This window comes from Aspergillus sclerotioniger (assembly GCF_003184525.1).
Source record: "Aspergillus sclerotioniger CBS 115572 chromosome Unknown BO94scaffold_29, whole genome shotgun sequence".
Taxonomy (NCBI): Eukaryota; Fungi; Ascomycota; class Eurotiomycetes; order Eurotiales; family Aspergillaceae; genus Aspergillus; species Aspergillus sclerotioniger.
In genome coordinates, this window is record NW_020291019.1 from 313,516 (window position 1) to 327,369 (window position 13,854).

General features: G+C 51.5%; 4 protein-coding genes across 4 annotated transcripts; all 4 read right to left on the reverse strand.

Moving 5' to 3' along the window:
- Nucleotides 1–256: 256 nt before the first annotated feature.
- BO94DRAFT_474102 (putative MFS monosaccharide transporter) lies at nt 257–2,313 on the reverse strand (the record flags this gene model as incomplete). The annotated part of the gene is made up of 8 exons (XM_025608505.1): nt 257–586; nt 638–723; nt 771–1,116; nt 1,167–1,562; nt 1,612–1,689; nt 1,737–2,009; nt 2,065–2,117; nt 2,169–2,313. The coding sequence occupies 8 exons, from the start codon at nt 2,311–2,313 to the stop codon at nt 257–259; spliced, it is 1,707 nt and encodes a 568-aa protein (XP_025463927.1).
- Nucleotides 2,314–5,201: 2,888 nt separating this feature from the next.
- Nucleotides 5,202–6,130, reverse strand: BO94DRAFT_524186 (carbonic anhydrase family protein; the record flags this gene model as incomplete). The annotated part of the gene is made up of 2 exons (XM_025610251.1): nt 5,202–5,624; nt 5,683–6,130. 2 exons carry the CDS (start codon nt 6,128–6,130, stop codon nt 5,254–5,256), a joined length of 819 nt encoding a protein of 272 aa, XP_025463928.1. The 3' UTR covers nt 5,202–5,253.
- Nucleotides 6,131–7,816: 1,686 nt separating this feature from the next.
- BO94DRAFT_538599 (PP2C family serine/threonine-protein phosphatase) lies at nt 7,817–9,424 on the reverse strand. Its single transcript, XM_025612527.1, has 2 exons — nt 9,105–9,424; nt 7,817–9,053 (listed from the first exon to the last, which is right to left on the reverse strand). Exons 1-2 carry the CDS (start codon nt 9,368–9,370, stop codon nt 8,051–8,053), a joined length of 1,269 nt encoding a protein of 422 aa, XP_025463929.1. The 5' UTR covers nt 9,371–9,424; the 3' UTR covers nt 7,817–8,050.
- A 2,106-nt stretch (nt 9,425–11,530) lies between these two features.
- On the reverse strand, nt 11,531–13,150 carry BO94DRAFT_524192 (uncharacterized protein; the record flags this gene model as incomplete). Its single annotated transcript, XM_025610252.1, has 1 exon — nt 11,531–13,150. The coding sequence occupies one exon, from the start codon at nt 13,148–13,150 to the stop codon at nt 11,531–11,533; it is 1,620 nt and encodes a 539-aa protein (XP_025463930.1).
- Between the last annotated feature and the right edge of the window lie 704 nt (nt 13,151–13,854).

The window sequence follows — 13,854 nt, forward strand, 5'->3', positions numbered from 1 at the left end:
AATTGGGGTTCTGGGCGCGGAGGAGTGGTTGGGCAGGGTGACGAAGCCTCGCGTTCAGCTGCAGAGGGGAATATAGCCTAAGTGGGTATTTGGAGGTGAGAATATTATTAGGCTTGGTTATTAGCTATTGGATTACGGCTAAAGGGAGGGCAAAGTGATGCCCGTGCAGTGGTCTGCTTGGGGCTCGGGGGCCGGGGTCTGTCTGCCTTGTCCGCCCGCCATTTTAGCCTCTGTTTGTGCGGTCATTCGGATCGGCTTATGCCGAGGGAGGATTCACAACCACATTGTCCTCATGGACCGCCTTTTCGGGAACTTTATCGGTAGTTTCGATGATCTCCCCGTGGAGGAGAGCTGTCAGCCCGATCTCGCGGTCGATCCGTTGCCGCAGCGCCTCGTCCTCGGCTGCCATGCCCTCAGAGCCGAACAGCTCGTCCATCTCCTCCAGCGTACGTCCCTTGGTCTCGGGCACAAAGAACCACACGTAAAGTACGCCGACTACTGTGACACAGCCGAAGAAGATGAAGGTGCCGTAAGCAGATGCCGCGATGAAGGGGGACGTGGCCAGACCAACGCCAAAGTTGTTCAGCTGAATTCGTTAGAAATGTAGTTCGTAGCCTGCGAAGCTAGAGTCACTTACCCAGTTGCTGCTACCACCGATACTGACACCTTTGGCACGCATGCTCAGCGGGAAGACCTCCGACACCACAATCCAAGCGCACGGACCTAGGATTTATTAGCATGAAGAAGCGCCATCGTGGCGGGCCACATACCCCAGGAGTAGGCAAAGTTGATGATGAAAATCCATACAAAGGCCACCGTCGCCCATCCAGCGCTCTTGTGTTCCCCAAACGTCCCCTGGTACGAGCCAATGAGACCGGCACAAATAAAATGGCAGACCGCCATGCCAATAGCTCCGGCAATCAGAATCTTCTTACGACCAATGTTGTCGACCCAGAGAACAGCAGGAATGGTAAACACAAACTCGAATATACCAGCAACACCGGTCGCCAGCAGCGAGGTAGTGTTGCCGCCAAGATCCAGACCTTCGAAAATCTGTGGCGCGTAGTAGTTGATCGCGTTGATTCCATTCCATTGCTGGAATGTCATGACCAGGCACTGTAGAGATGTTAGTGAGAACATCCGGGAGTAGAGACGTGCTAGCATACCGCAACAGTGGTCCGCTTGAACAGTGACTTGTTGGTCACTAGCGACGCGTAGTCGTACAGGCCCATCATGAAGCGGCTCTTGAATGAACCATCCTGGTACTGGGGGTACTTCTTCTTCGCTGTTTCGTCCTCAAACATCCGGAGTGATTTGATCTCCAGATATTCAATGCGGACCAGAATGTCGTCGGTCGATGCATTGCGCAGGCGGGCAAGAGTCTGCAGGCACTCCTCGTCTCGGCCTTGATTCATAAGGTGACGCGGAGATTGGGGCATGAAGAAAACCATTCCAATTGCCAGGATTAGTGCGGGGATAATCTGGATGCACACAGGAATCTCCCATGCCGCTTTGGACTGGCCAGCACCCGTACCTCCAATGTAGTTGGTACCGTAACCGATCTGACCCTAATTAGCTTCAATTCCTCATAAATAATAGCATAGAACTTACCCAAAAGCTGACCATGATACCGAAGGTAATGGACAACTGCTGCACAGCGACCAAGGAGCCACGAATTTCAGGAGGGGCCTGGACGCATTAGTGGTAGCACAGATATCGATGAAGATCCGACATACCAACTCGGCATTGTACAGAGGCACAATCATACTCAAATTACCAACTCCCAGACCAGTCACAAACCGACCGGCGAAAATGTAGCCGGCGTTTTTGGTACAGGCTTGGACGATCACACCAATGGCGAAGATGAACACCGCTACAACAACCGTTTGTCGACGGCCAAGAGCATCGGCGAGATAACCGTTCAAGAGTGTACCAACCCAAGCACCCAACTCCAAAATCGACGTAAGCATACCCTGCTTGAGACCGGTCCGCGCTGCATATCCGTCGGTCTTGTCAAGTTAGATGGGGTAGACAGATGTCGGCTGCAGGAGGGACGAGACATACAGCTTTAATGAAGGACGACATGGTAAGAATCTCCGAGAACATTCCCTGGTTGTCTGTCAAGGTCATCAGCCAATGTTAGAAAGCTTATCACATCAATCACATACATCCGTAGACGAAGCCACCTAGCGACGCGAAAAGCGCAATCGCAAAGGTCTTCTTGCTGCTCATAAGTCCACGCCATCCGACGTGGTTACCGGCGAGCTCAGCACGCCTGCCGGAGACGGCCTCAGCGCCTGCACCCATGCCCATTTTGGATGGCTGTATGGGCAATCAATCCTCCTAAAAGATACTAATAACAGCAAGCAAATCAAGAGCAGAGACGAGTGAAGACGAGGGTATCTCAGTGAGAGTGAAAAAAAAAAATATAAACCTGGCAGAGACGATCGCACGGGAACACGCGACATAAAAGCAATTCGCCAAGGACGCAACGTCTGTTAGTTGTCGCATATAGCTGCAGCTTTTTGTTTTCTTCTGAGCAGCTGTTTGATTTTCCGCTTAAGCCATCCCGCTTTGATACTAGACCACTGTTGCTCGTCGACGACATCGATGTCATGCAATTTCCACGAGCTGCACTCAGTGGCCGATGATTGGTCACTTCATTTAGCCAGACTTCGCCGGTGGCTCCCCGGCTAGCTGGGTCTGGTAAGGCGTGCCAGAATCCCTTTACCCCAAGGATGTCATTCATCCCCATGGGGCCAGTCGGATGACATGGGGGCCGTGATTATGCACGGTTTGTCATCGGCCCAGCTTCGGCATCAAGGAGGCCGGGATGGACTTCATCCGCTGATTGCATACAAGCTTCGTGGCGGACGGCCTGGGAATGGCCACGCCCGCGTGTCTTGGCAAGCGCTAGCCCGAGCCGGATGATACGGTGGGAAGTTCACATCGCATGGTTGAGATAGCCAGACAAGAGGGGTATGAAAGGATCCAGTAAGTTTGCGGGGATGGGAGAAAAGAGGGGAAGCATGGAGGAGGGAACATCCCCCAGACAGAAATGCAAGTATGGAGAAGGAACAGTGACGGGGAACACAACCAGGGAGCTACCAGTTTAGCCGGATTTCTCCGTGCATCCCAGTCAGGCCGTCACTCAGCCGGGGTTGGTCAACCCATCATCTACTGGTTGAGCATCAGAATCGGAAGACCGTTGGGCTCTTTCGATGGGACTGCTTGCCAATTGCTGACCAGTGAAATTGCCGCCGGGTTAGCTTCCGCGACACGTGGAATGACACTTTGCATGCCTCTACCCATTACGGCCCCATGGCTAAAAGCCCCTTGCTTTTTCCACGTCTTGTTGGCTCGCGCAGGACGCCCAATTGATCAGCGCCTGAACCTTCCCGGTCGCAGGGAGGGGTTCGTGTGACGCTGCGTGGTTCACTTCCGGGCTCTGCGTGGTCACCACGGGATCCTTCGCGTAGACGAGGGTCCGGGCGACTGTTGAAGGTAGGCCACCGAGGTTCTTGTCCCGACCTATCCAGGTATTCAAGTCCGAGGGGAGCTTTTGGTCGGCGCCATCTCGGGCCCACTTGTGACTCACGCATCCTCCGTGTTTTGAGCGTCACCATCACTAGCCCAGTATGAGACAACAACCATGGGGCGATGAGACGAGAAGGTATGTTAGCTGCAACTGTTAAATGGTCGAATGGAGGTGGTCATCATGCCATGGGGAAGAGAGGTCAGGTCGGGGTCTCCCCATGGGGATGCCGGTGAGTGAAAGCAGTTTAGCAGCGCCGGGGGGCCAGTCAGAAGGGAGAGCTGATTTTGCCCCGGCTCCCCCGGGTTGCCCTTCAGCTCGGGTGGGTCGGGATGGCATCTGTTATAGCAGGGATTGCAAGTTGGGGAGATAGGCTGCGACCGTAGTCCAGTGTGAGAGGGAAACGAGAAGGGGAGATGGGGAGAGACATCCGAGGAGTTCCATTGTTTGGTAGTGTTTGGCTTGCGGCTCCGAGGTCGCCCGCCCCGACCGTGTTTAACACCTTACCATTGAATTTCCACGCCTGCTTCTAGGATTGCCCAAGTTTTTTCAACTTCGGCATCATTTACACAGTGCTATTGTTAATATCGATATCTTCTCCAGGCCAAGTGAGTCTACTGTGCGGAAGTCTAAGCCACGGCCCGAGATATATATCTGTGTACTGCTGACGGCATGACTTCCCTCTGATCCCCATTTCAAGAGCGTTAATACTAGTAGTCTAATATCGCTACTAATACATAGGCTTTTAGTACTCTCCTTTAGGGTCTTGTGCTTAACTCCTCAGCCATAATGCGCAAGAATCAGCTGCGTCACGTCTTTAATCTCGGACTTGACGGGTGATTACCCTGACTAGCATATCGCTCGTGCGCGACCACCCCTCACTGCTCGATCCTAATATCGACGCAACTGCAATCCAGCAAGCCGAGATGACCATATCAGATACTAGTCCGTCTCCTACGATAGTTTGCGAGACCGGGGTAAGCACACCCCTCAGAGATGGGTCGCGTCGTACGGGCCATAAGCACAACCCGCTAGACACATCGCGGGGAAATGTCGTCATTGATAACCCGACCGGAGATAGAACAATGTCATTGCTTGTGCTCGGTCGTGCACTGACCGAAGTTGATTCCGACTCCAGGCAGAAAAATATCCCTTTCACGTGGAGTTAGTCTCTATGTGTCGAGATCAGCCTTTGGTGTGTGTACTGTGTAGTATACACGCAGTCCAAACGGGGTTTAGCGCCAAGCACAACACGCGATCGATTGTCGGAACGCCTCTCTGTGATGCCGATCACCCGGATTGCCTCTGGGAAGCGCAATATGCTATCTGTTTTCCAAGTACTCCGTCATTCAAGAGAAGATAGAAACTTGCGATAATGATGGAAGCGCTTGAGATATGTCACGTCAAAACCATGTCCGGCGTGAAATCCTGCCTAGGCATGCGCTTGTTGACGAGCAGCATCAAAGGCTTGGAGATATTCTGGCACCCGTGATTACCTCGCTGAGGAGGTTGTTGTTTTCTTACGCTTATTTGAGCTAGCGTAAGCCTCCGTCTCAAATTCTATGTTTATGGAAAGAACACTTTCTGTCCGAATGTGCTCAGTGATGAATTTGATTACTGACTAAGTAGACATCACAACCATCATAATCATCATTACAGTATATCTCGATATAATACAACCCTTCGGACCTAACGGCACTCAAAGCTTCCCATTTTGATCAGTTCAACTCACCCGCCGCAACTTCAAGCAGGTTATCCTGACCCAAGGCATTCTGAGTATTGCGGGCGTTAAACTTGAGGATCTTCTTGACCTTGTTGTAGCTCTGCACGTTCAGAGGAAGGGGCTCGGTGCTCAAGAACCAGGCGACATCCTCAGTGCAGGGAGGTGTAGTCAGAGAGCCAGTGTACTGGTAGACACCGTGACGAGCAAAGTGAGCCGTCAGGCCGGCAAAGTCCAGAACACCGGTCGTGGTGTATGTACCCGCCTCGCTGATGTCATCGATGTGGGCAAAGACAGAGTCGAAGAGAGGGACGGAGTATCCGAACTCGGAGAGCTGGAAGAAGAAGGCCACAACAGCACTCTCGCCAGCTATATGGACAACCCGTCAGTATGGATACACGTTAGGAAAAGCGGACGTTAAACGTACCGGACGTCTCGAAGAGAAAGTGAGCTTCCATGGGGAAGTATTCCTCGTTGATGCGGAGCTCGCTGGGGGTGTGGAAGTGGAACTGTGCCAGAGGGTAGACCTTGCCGTTGGCAGTGAGGGATCCATTGGTCAAGACCACCTCCAAACCAGAGCCGAGGTTTTCGAACTTGGCACCATCAGCAGTGGGCAGATCGAGCTTGATCGCGCTCCGGGAGGTGTAGTTGATGGCGGTGGTGGAAATGTCGATGGGGGACTGGTGCTTGCCCTTGGTACAAGCCTCGTTGGACTCGGGCTTAAGCCCGTACCAGTTCAGGGGACTACCAAGGTTGGTGTAGTTGAAATAGTTGATGTCAGCGAGGCCATCGGCAGCACGATGCTCAACCGGACTGCGGATGCAGTGGGCGCTGACACTGGCGATGAGGGGGAGAAAAGCAGTGACGAACTTCATGACGAGGAGATGAGACTGGAGAATGGCTTGAAGAGTGGAAGACTAAGAAGGGTGTTTGGGCGGTTTGTATGCTCCCGAGACAGAGCCTACTTTACAGCTTTGAGGGTGCGCTGTCTCACGGACAACATGTTCGCGAGCATATCCGAGATCTCTGGCCCACAATTTGGTCGCTCTGAGCCGATAGTCTTATGGGCCATAGTTCGGCTAGGTTCTGTATGGATTCTGCATTGTCCCGGGTGGGAGATAGAGCAGCGATCCTAGTGGGGTCTTGTTTGTTCGACCCATATTATCCAACTAAGACTCTAGCAGGAGGCCCGTTGTTCTAATCAGCTAAGTAGAACACAGAGGATGCTTCGAAGATGGACCGAGTATAGAAGCATGCACTGATCGGACCCATCCCACAAGAACCGGAGATGTATTCTCTTGGCTTTGTATCTGCGATGGAGCGGCTGGATGTTCAGCTGAAGAGAAAGCGCCATAGGCACAATTCATGGAATTCAAATCGAATACTTCGACCTGGGATGATCTGGCGTATCCTGCCATTCGTGGAGAGCCACGTCCCTGGGATGCAGCCACCTGAAAGTCTTCAGCCTGATGGCAAAATTGACCTGGGGATAGGTATACCTGGGGACAGGCATCAAGCTGAGATATCGAAATTCTCTCAGATCCACCTCTCAGCCGCCTTTTCAGATGACCCCGACTCCGATCTTCTACAAGAAGCTTAGCCCATGGAAGATTTTTCCAGATCCATGGACTTCCGGTGGGTACCATTGGCCAGCGTCACGCTACCAGACCAAGCCTCACAAGCTAATCGGTAAAGTGGGCCCTTCTCGGTAGGTTGAGGAATGGCTTGCACAAGCTTTTCAACTGATTTCATAAGGTAAAAATGGACTTCCCCGGCGGCACAACATGAGCGAAATCATGTTTGACATAAAGAGCCAGTCTGTCACGGAGATAGGGTACCTATATAGCGCAATCAGTCATATATAATGCCCCTGACAACCTCAACTTCCCGACAACGCTGCGGATTGCTCGGGAAACTGAGATCCCTTTCACGCTGATCCCCCACTCCTTCGGCTTTAGCGTACCAAAGTTCTGGAACCGGTTAACTTCCGTTGACCGATAAATCTTCCGAGGACTAGGTACCTGTAAATCTATGACTAAATCGAAGCTCTTCACTTTAGGCGAGGTCTCTAAAAAAGGTATGATCATTGGCATCTTGTCCATCGCTAGTAATGGCGGCATAGCGGAAAGAGCAAACCGAGGTTCATGCAAACTGGAGTATCTTCTTGTGCGAGATTATGATGCAGGGCCCCCTATCCATGATCGTGACCTGATCAAGGATCGGTATTCCAGGACGGTCGGTTTAATAGAGTGCCATCGGTAAGAGAACATCACAGTTTCCACTTTGTCGCTCAGAAAGTCGGCATGTTGACAAGACCGCATTGGGTGATTCGGTGTGGCCAATGGCCATTAATCCGACAATGGGATCCTAGTTGCTCAGGGGAACAATCGTGATAGTGATTTGCAAGTCGGGGGGCTATTCCTTCCCTCATAATCTTGATCAAGGACTCGAAAGATATTGATCGTGGAACCTCTACAGCTACAAAGTGACTGCCAGTTTGGTATGTCCAATATTCAGTTGGAGAGGTCTTGTCCAGGGCGCAATGGCGCCCTTTGAAGGGACGAGAAGTATGTTCATTTGGGCACCGCTGCGGAGGACTATCAAAGCCTGCAGCTTCAAATGCAAATCGACAATGTGTGCCGCAGTCTGGCATGGTGTGACCGCCACTATAAGGAAGAAATATATCCCCTGCATGGGACTGAAAGGTCTGTGAATGCAAGGAGAAGAACGGCACACAAAAGACGCAAAAAAAGCAAACCAAAAACCGAAACCCAACAAACAGCCAAAGTCAACCACTAAGCACCATCAAAAAACACAACCTGAACAGTCACATCATCCCTCATCGTCCTACTGACAGGCGTATCAACCGTCAAAACTCCCGTGAACAGCTGTCGTTGCGCTCCACCCAAGCCATTCTTCACGAGATGTGTAGCAGCATTGTCATCCTCATAAACGAACCATTCCGGCTTGACTTGCCAAGGGTCCCAATAGGAGATTCCCTCTGCGTGATCAGGGCTTGTCTCTTCACCCCCAAATGCCAAAGGCGTGCCAGAACCGACTTCCGCTAGCGTGCCCTCCTTAGTAACCTTCACCCACTTGCTGACGGCCTCAACGGCGTCCTCACTGGTCAGGTGGTTCCAAAGACCATCTGATGCGAGAATCAGAAATTCCCCACCCTTCAGCTTGTAGCTCTTCACCTCCGGGGTGGCCTCGAGATAGGGCGGGTTGGTAACGCTGCCCGGGGCAGGCTTTCCAGAATACTCCTTTTCCCACTTGGTCATAGCTTCCTTGGGCCAGTTCCATCTGGCGTCTCCGAACGCACGAGTGACGGCAATGCCGACGTAACGGGCACAGTCGCCGTCACGTTTAGTGATTATATCATCTTGATCGGGGTGAAGTGCTTTCAATCTTTCCACCTCGGCCTCGTTGGCCGCTGCGTGGTCATTTGACATAACGACGGTCCCATGGACGGATCCGGACTCGGCTGGAGTCCCGAGAACGGCGCGTGAGTCACCAGTGTTAGCCACGTAGAGCATGGACTCGGATGGGTTGTATAGCGCGAGAAGAGCACAAGAGCCAGCGTAGTTTGGGGCAAGACGGGCTTGCACCTCGGCATGGCTATGTGCGCTTTCTAGGGCAGCTAGACCATCTGCGGATATATCCTCGGCGAGAGTGTTGAAAGCAGTGATGATGCTGTCCTCAATTGTTGTTTCAGGGGAGGACTCGAAATGGGCTCGTAGAGCGCGTTCCACGTATGGGATTAGGGCGTGGGAGAGCACGATGGCGGTTTGTTCACCGCTGATTGTATCAGTGAGGACTTACTTTGAAAGGGTTAGTAAGTCTACTCACCCATGTCCGTCGTATATAGCCCAACAATGCCAGATACCGCCTTTTCCCAGGTCAATCTTACCCGTGGCCATGTGGTCCTCGATGGGATTGTTGCTGGGAACTTGGTTGGTGTCGATGCGAGAGACGGTACCGATTTCTCCAGACTGGAACTTGTAACTCGCTTCATTCCGCTTGATCTTCGCGGTTGCTTGTTTGACATCAAGGACCGACATGCACTGGAACTTCCAGTCCAAGCCGGGATTTTGCGAACCGGTGTTGTATGCCATGTTAAAATGTGGTAAGCTTCCAATGATTGACTCACAAACCCGATTCACTCTGCTTGTCTCTCAACTAACCCAAACTCCAGTGACCCGATCGCTCAATATATACCCCCAAACCCACCACCACAGAGAATCCCATCACCACCCATGAATCCATATTCCGCGCATCAATCCCTGTTACCCCTCAATCCGCCTCATCATCACATCATGTGAGTTCTATAGAAGTGGGTTTTATCGCGGGGGCTGTGCAGCCCCGATAAGCAAATCTAAGCTTTCCCGGGAAGGCTAATTTCGGGGACTCCGGGCAGTGACACCTTTCGCTGTTCTGATTTGATATGATTCACCATCTCATTAACATCTTATCAACACTAGACGGTTAGGTTCATCTGGCTGGGTGGCGATTGGCTGCTGTGTGCGCCGTAAACCCACCGCAATTTTATTTAAAGTAGGGCGACCAACCGGGATGCGGTGGGTTGGACACATGATCGGATGGGTTTGCAGGGATGGTTTGTGTTGTAGGTAGTAGTCTGGAAGATTCTGTTGTGGTTTGGGAGGATTGGTTGTCGCAATGGGTACTGGTGGTGTCAGGCCGGGTCCGGTAACCCGAGGAGTGGAGAGTAGAAGTCATAGTGTTTTGGCGTCTACTGCAGTAAGTGCGGTCAAATAATAACCGTAGCAAAGAAACTCGTCCTCACAATTAGAATCAATGCCAGATAGACGAGTAGGCCTCGAAGGCAAATACGATGCTATCCCGATATTCCCGGACGGACTACCTAGTGTTATGCACTCGATACGCAGAATACGCACTTGGCAAAGGAATAGCATTCACAAACTCCCACAAGTGTCAGCACCAGGAACTCCCGGCTAACTCTCCGTTCCGACCATGCAAGATAAGCCGAAGATGGGGACAAAAGACGCCTGTAGAGCGTAGAGCCAAATAAACAGCTGCCGGACGAAGGCATAACCCCGACGGCGATAACCAGGGCCGAAGAAAGATTGACAGCCATCATTCAACCAAGGAAGTAGGTTACGGCATGTGGTCCGACTCGACGTAGCCGGCGACGAAGCCCATTGGTACGCATCACACCGAGGCGCAGTCGCAGGAGCGAAGGATTCGGACGTGCCAAAAAACGCACGCGACTACTTGCCGGAGATGGTTATTTCCGAGGTCTTATCGGGAGGACCAAGTGAAGGGTTTTGCGAGTTGAGGGAGCTGTGGTTTGGTAGAAAAAATGATTACAATATGAGTTAATTGAATTCAAAAGCAATTCAACAGCCTGGAAGTTCTTTAGGCGAGCCAGGGAGGCTACGGCCATAGACTCACGCGGCAGGGAGCGCGCCATAGCGGCCATCGGGTAAATGGCATCTCTCGGGTTGTAGTCAGACGAAATTGGTGTGTTTGGAGTAATGTGTCCTATTGCGCGCATCATAACCTCGAAGTAGCCCATACCAGTGACCTGATACTAGCAAGTGACCTGAGGTTATTCCACAGAGACTTCCTAGTCTTCCAGAAAAATGGGGGACACTCTAATGCCCCAGTCACAATATGCTGACAGTGAAGCCTGATTGAGGCCTCAGGCATCAATTTAAGATTTCTTCGGTAGTGCGTGGTTTGCTCTTCGACCCGACAACGTACCTATAGCACACGATCTCCATCTTACCTACACCATGGCATCAAACACTTTGGACCAGGTGTTCTTTGATGCATGCATTGACGGCAATCTCAAAAAGGCTAAGAAGCCCTCGCGACTTACCGCTGACGACCTCGACAGAGGGCTCAATCTCGCCACGGCACGGCGCGTCTGGACGTCGTGACTGTGCTCGTCGCCCATATCATCAGAAAGACCAGAAGCTACGCTTGGATCTGTCTTGGACTGAGGGCTAGAGAAAACCGTCCCATCAGGACATTGGTAACCCATTGGTAGGGTTCGGTATACCGAATCTCGTCCTTGGTAACTACTGTATATGTATACGTATGAGTTGCCAGCTTTACTCCATTTTGCGGTCGGGGCCTTGACATATCAATAATTAACATCCATTTTTCGGTATGGGGGTGCTCTGGCATGAGAGTGTTATGCTTTTCTTGTTGTTGCAAAGAGAAGAAGAAGATCAATATCCGATGGTAGAAATATTTCCACAGAAATCCCCGAGCAGGACAGGCATAGACTATTTCAGAAGCCCATATTGGTCCTCACGTCGATGATACCAGTTTGTATAGTGAGGAGAGCCGAGAGGCCGACCTCCGTCTGGATGTAGCGGCCGAAACACAAGCCCTTTCTTCAGTTCATCGCGGGTGAAGGTTCTGGTGTGCACAGCTCTCCCGTTCATTCTTAGGAACTCTTTCTGGTGCTCCGGCTCATCGGTGTCCCAAATTGGCAGCAAAACCACCATGCCAACACCCTCCCGCTCGCCAATTAGTGGGTGGCTCTGTTGCTCCTGCTCGTTGTCACTCGATTCCCCAAAATTCCTCAGTGGTTGCGCATATCTCAGATTCTGCATGTGTTTACCAAATAAGTTGGAGAAGCTGAGATTCTCGAGCCTTGGCATTGATCGGTCCAGATGAGCAAAGATCGGTGTCCATGACCCAGTAGTCAGATAACACTCATGCAGCGTGAACGAACGAAGATTGGAATGGTTTTTGAGGAAAAGCAGAATCGAATCCATCTTGGCCGGAAATCCAGCGAAGGAACATGATTCCAGCATCGGAAACCGAGTGTCATGGGCGATACTGTGAATAATACCGTCGTAGCTGTTCATTAAGCTCGAACCTGGTGGCACGGTACGACGGAAAGTCAAGCTGAGCTCTCGGAGATCAAACGCATTCTTGAGAAAAAGGGATGTAATTCCTGGTGTCCCATCTGCTAGCGCGGCCCGAGGATCGTCTCCTGAGAATAAATGTTCCATCGGTGAGCCAGATGGTCTGACCGGGGGTTCCTCCTCGTCCCATTCCCATGGTGGATCTGCTTTGGCGAGGCCAAAAGCATCGCTTATCTCCCCCGAAATGCTGAGCTCGAGCGATTGCAGGCCCTTGCAGAGCACCTCTAGCTCTGTTTGGCTCAGACCTGATGCGTAGGCGGTGATTTTACCAGCTGGAATGCAGCACCGACGAGTCCCGCGATAGAAATTGAGTTTCTTCATCGAGACCCCTGTTTGCACCATCGCCGTCATAACCATCGTGAAAACATGCCAGGCTCGTAACCAAAACGAATACCACTTCCCGTTAGAAGGATATCCTCTGTCCGTACGTCTGTAGATGACCGCGCCGTCTAAATGGATAGACTGCAAATTCTCAAACCGCTTGAACACAAGCTGAAGGAGCTGGATCGTCTCGCTTGATGACTCCTTGTCTCTAGCCTCTTCCTGTTCTTTAAGCCAGATCAGGTCGGATTTGGCGTTTGAAAGTCCCTCGGGGGTATACACCTCCTTAGTCTTCTCATACGATTGCCTGAACCCGAAGGATACCCGCTCAATGTATTTTCCAGATATTATGCTCTTCTCCAATCTTGAAGAATCTATGGTTGTAGCGAAGAATGCCAGAGAACGAACCTTCTGGCTGATGACATGATCGCGAGTTAAGACAAGAAGGTTACGAATTTTCTGCAGCGAGAAGTCCAGAGTAGGATGTTCGATGGACTTTAAAAAGCGGGGTCCAATGCACTTCTCGGCGAGCGTTCGGTTTGTTAGACGCAGTGCCTTGATCGACTCGAGATCCACATATGTGAGGACAGTCTCGAATGGTATCGCAGGCAGATACTGTAGTCCGTTATGTCGGTCTGGAGTGGACATTCTTAATACTGATGGAGCGAGGGATGGAGCGAAGGACTCAGCGCCTGCGAGACTCGCATGGGGTGGTCAACAAGTAATAAGTCTCGCAGGCGCTGAGTAAATGTTGCTAACGATAAGCGGGGGAACTTGGGCAGAGTTCAGATGCTAACAGCTTTTGGTGTGCCGAGGTTCATGGAGTACGATGTGACTGCCTCAGTAGGACTGGGATGTTAGAAAGACTAGGCTTAAATTGGAGAGCGTGATTAATTGAGCCGAGCCTTATGTTCAATACAAACTGATGGATGATAGGAGGACTATGGGAGCCGCTACAGCCACACCGGCAACCTAGGCTACAGCCACACCCCCTAAATCCGCCTACCCTATCACTATTTATAGAAGCTTAATTTTTATGACCAGCAGAATCTTTACCGCTTGAATTGAATCCGTCGGAGAGTTTCTATTTCTATCGGATGCCCTGCCCTGCGCGAGACTGTGAGTAAGGCCCTGGATGGAATATAATAATCTCGTAGGAGTGTTGATATGATAGCCTATCGACTTATGAAGACTTTATTGTAGACTTTTGTACGGCGGGCTGTCTAATGAGAAAGATAGAGGAAGAGAAAGGTGTGGTTGTCGCATCCGCCCGTGTGGCTGTAGCGAGGCCTTATGTTCTTGGCGCGGGGCAGCTTCGCGATTTAACCGGACCAAATAACTATCCAGCGGTC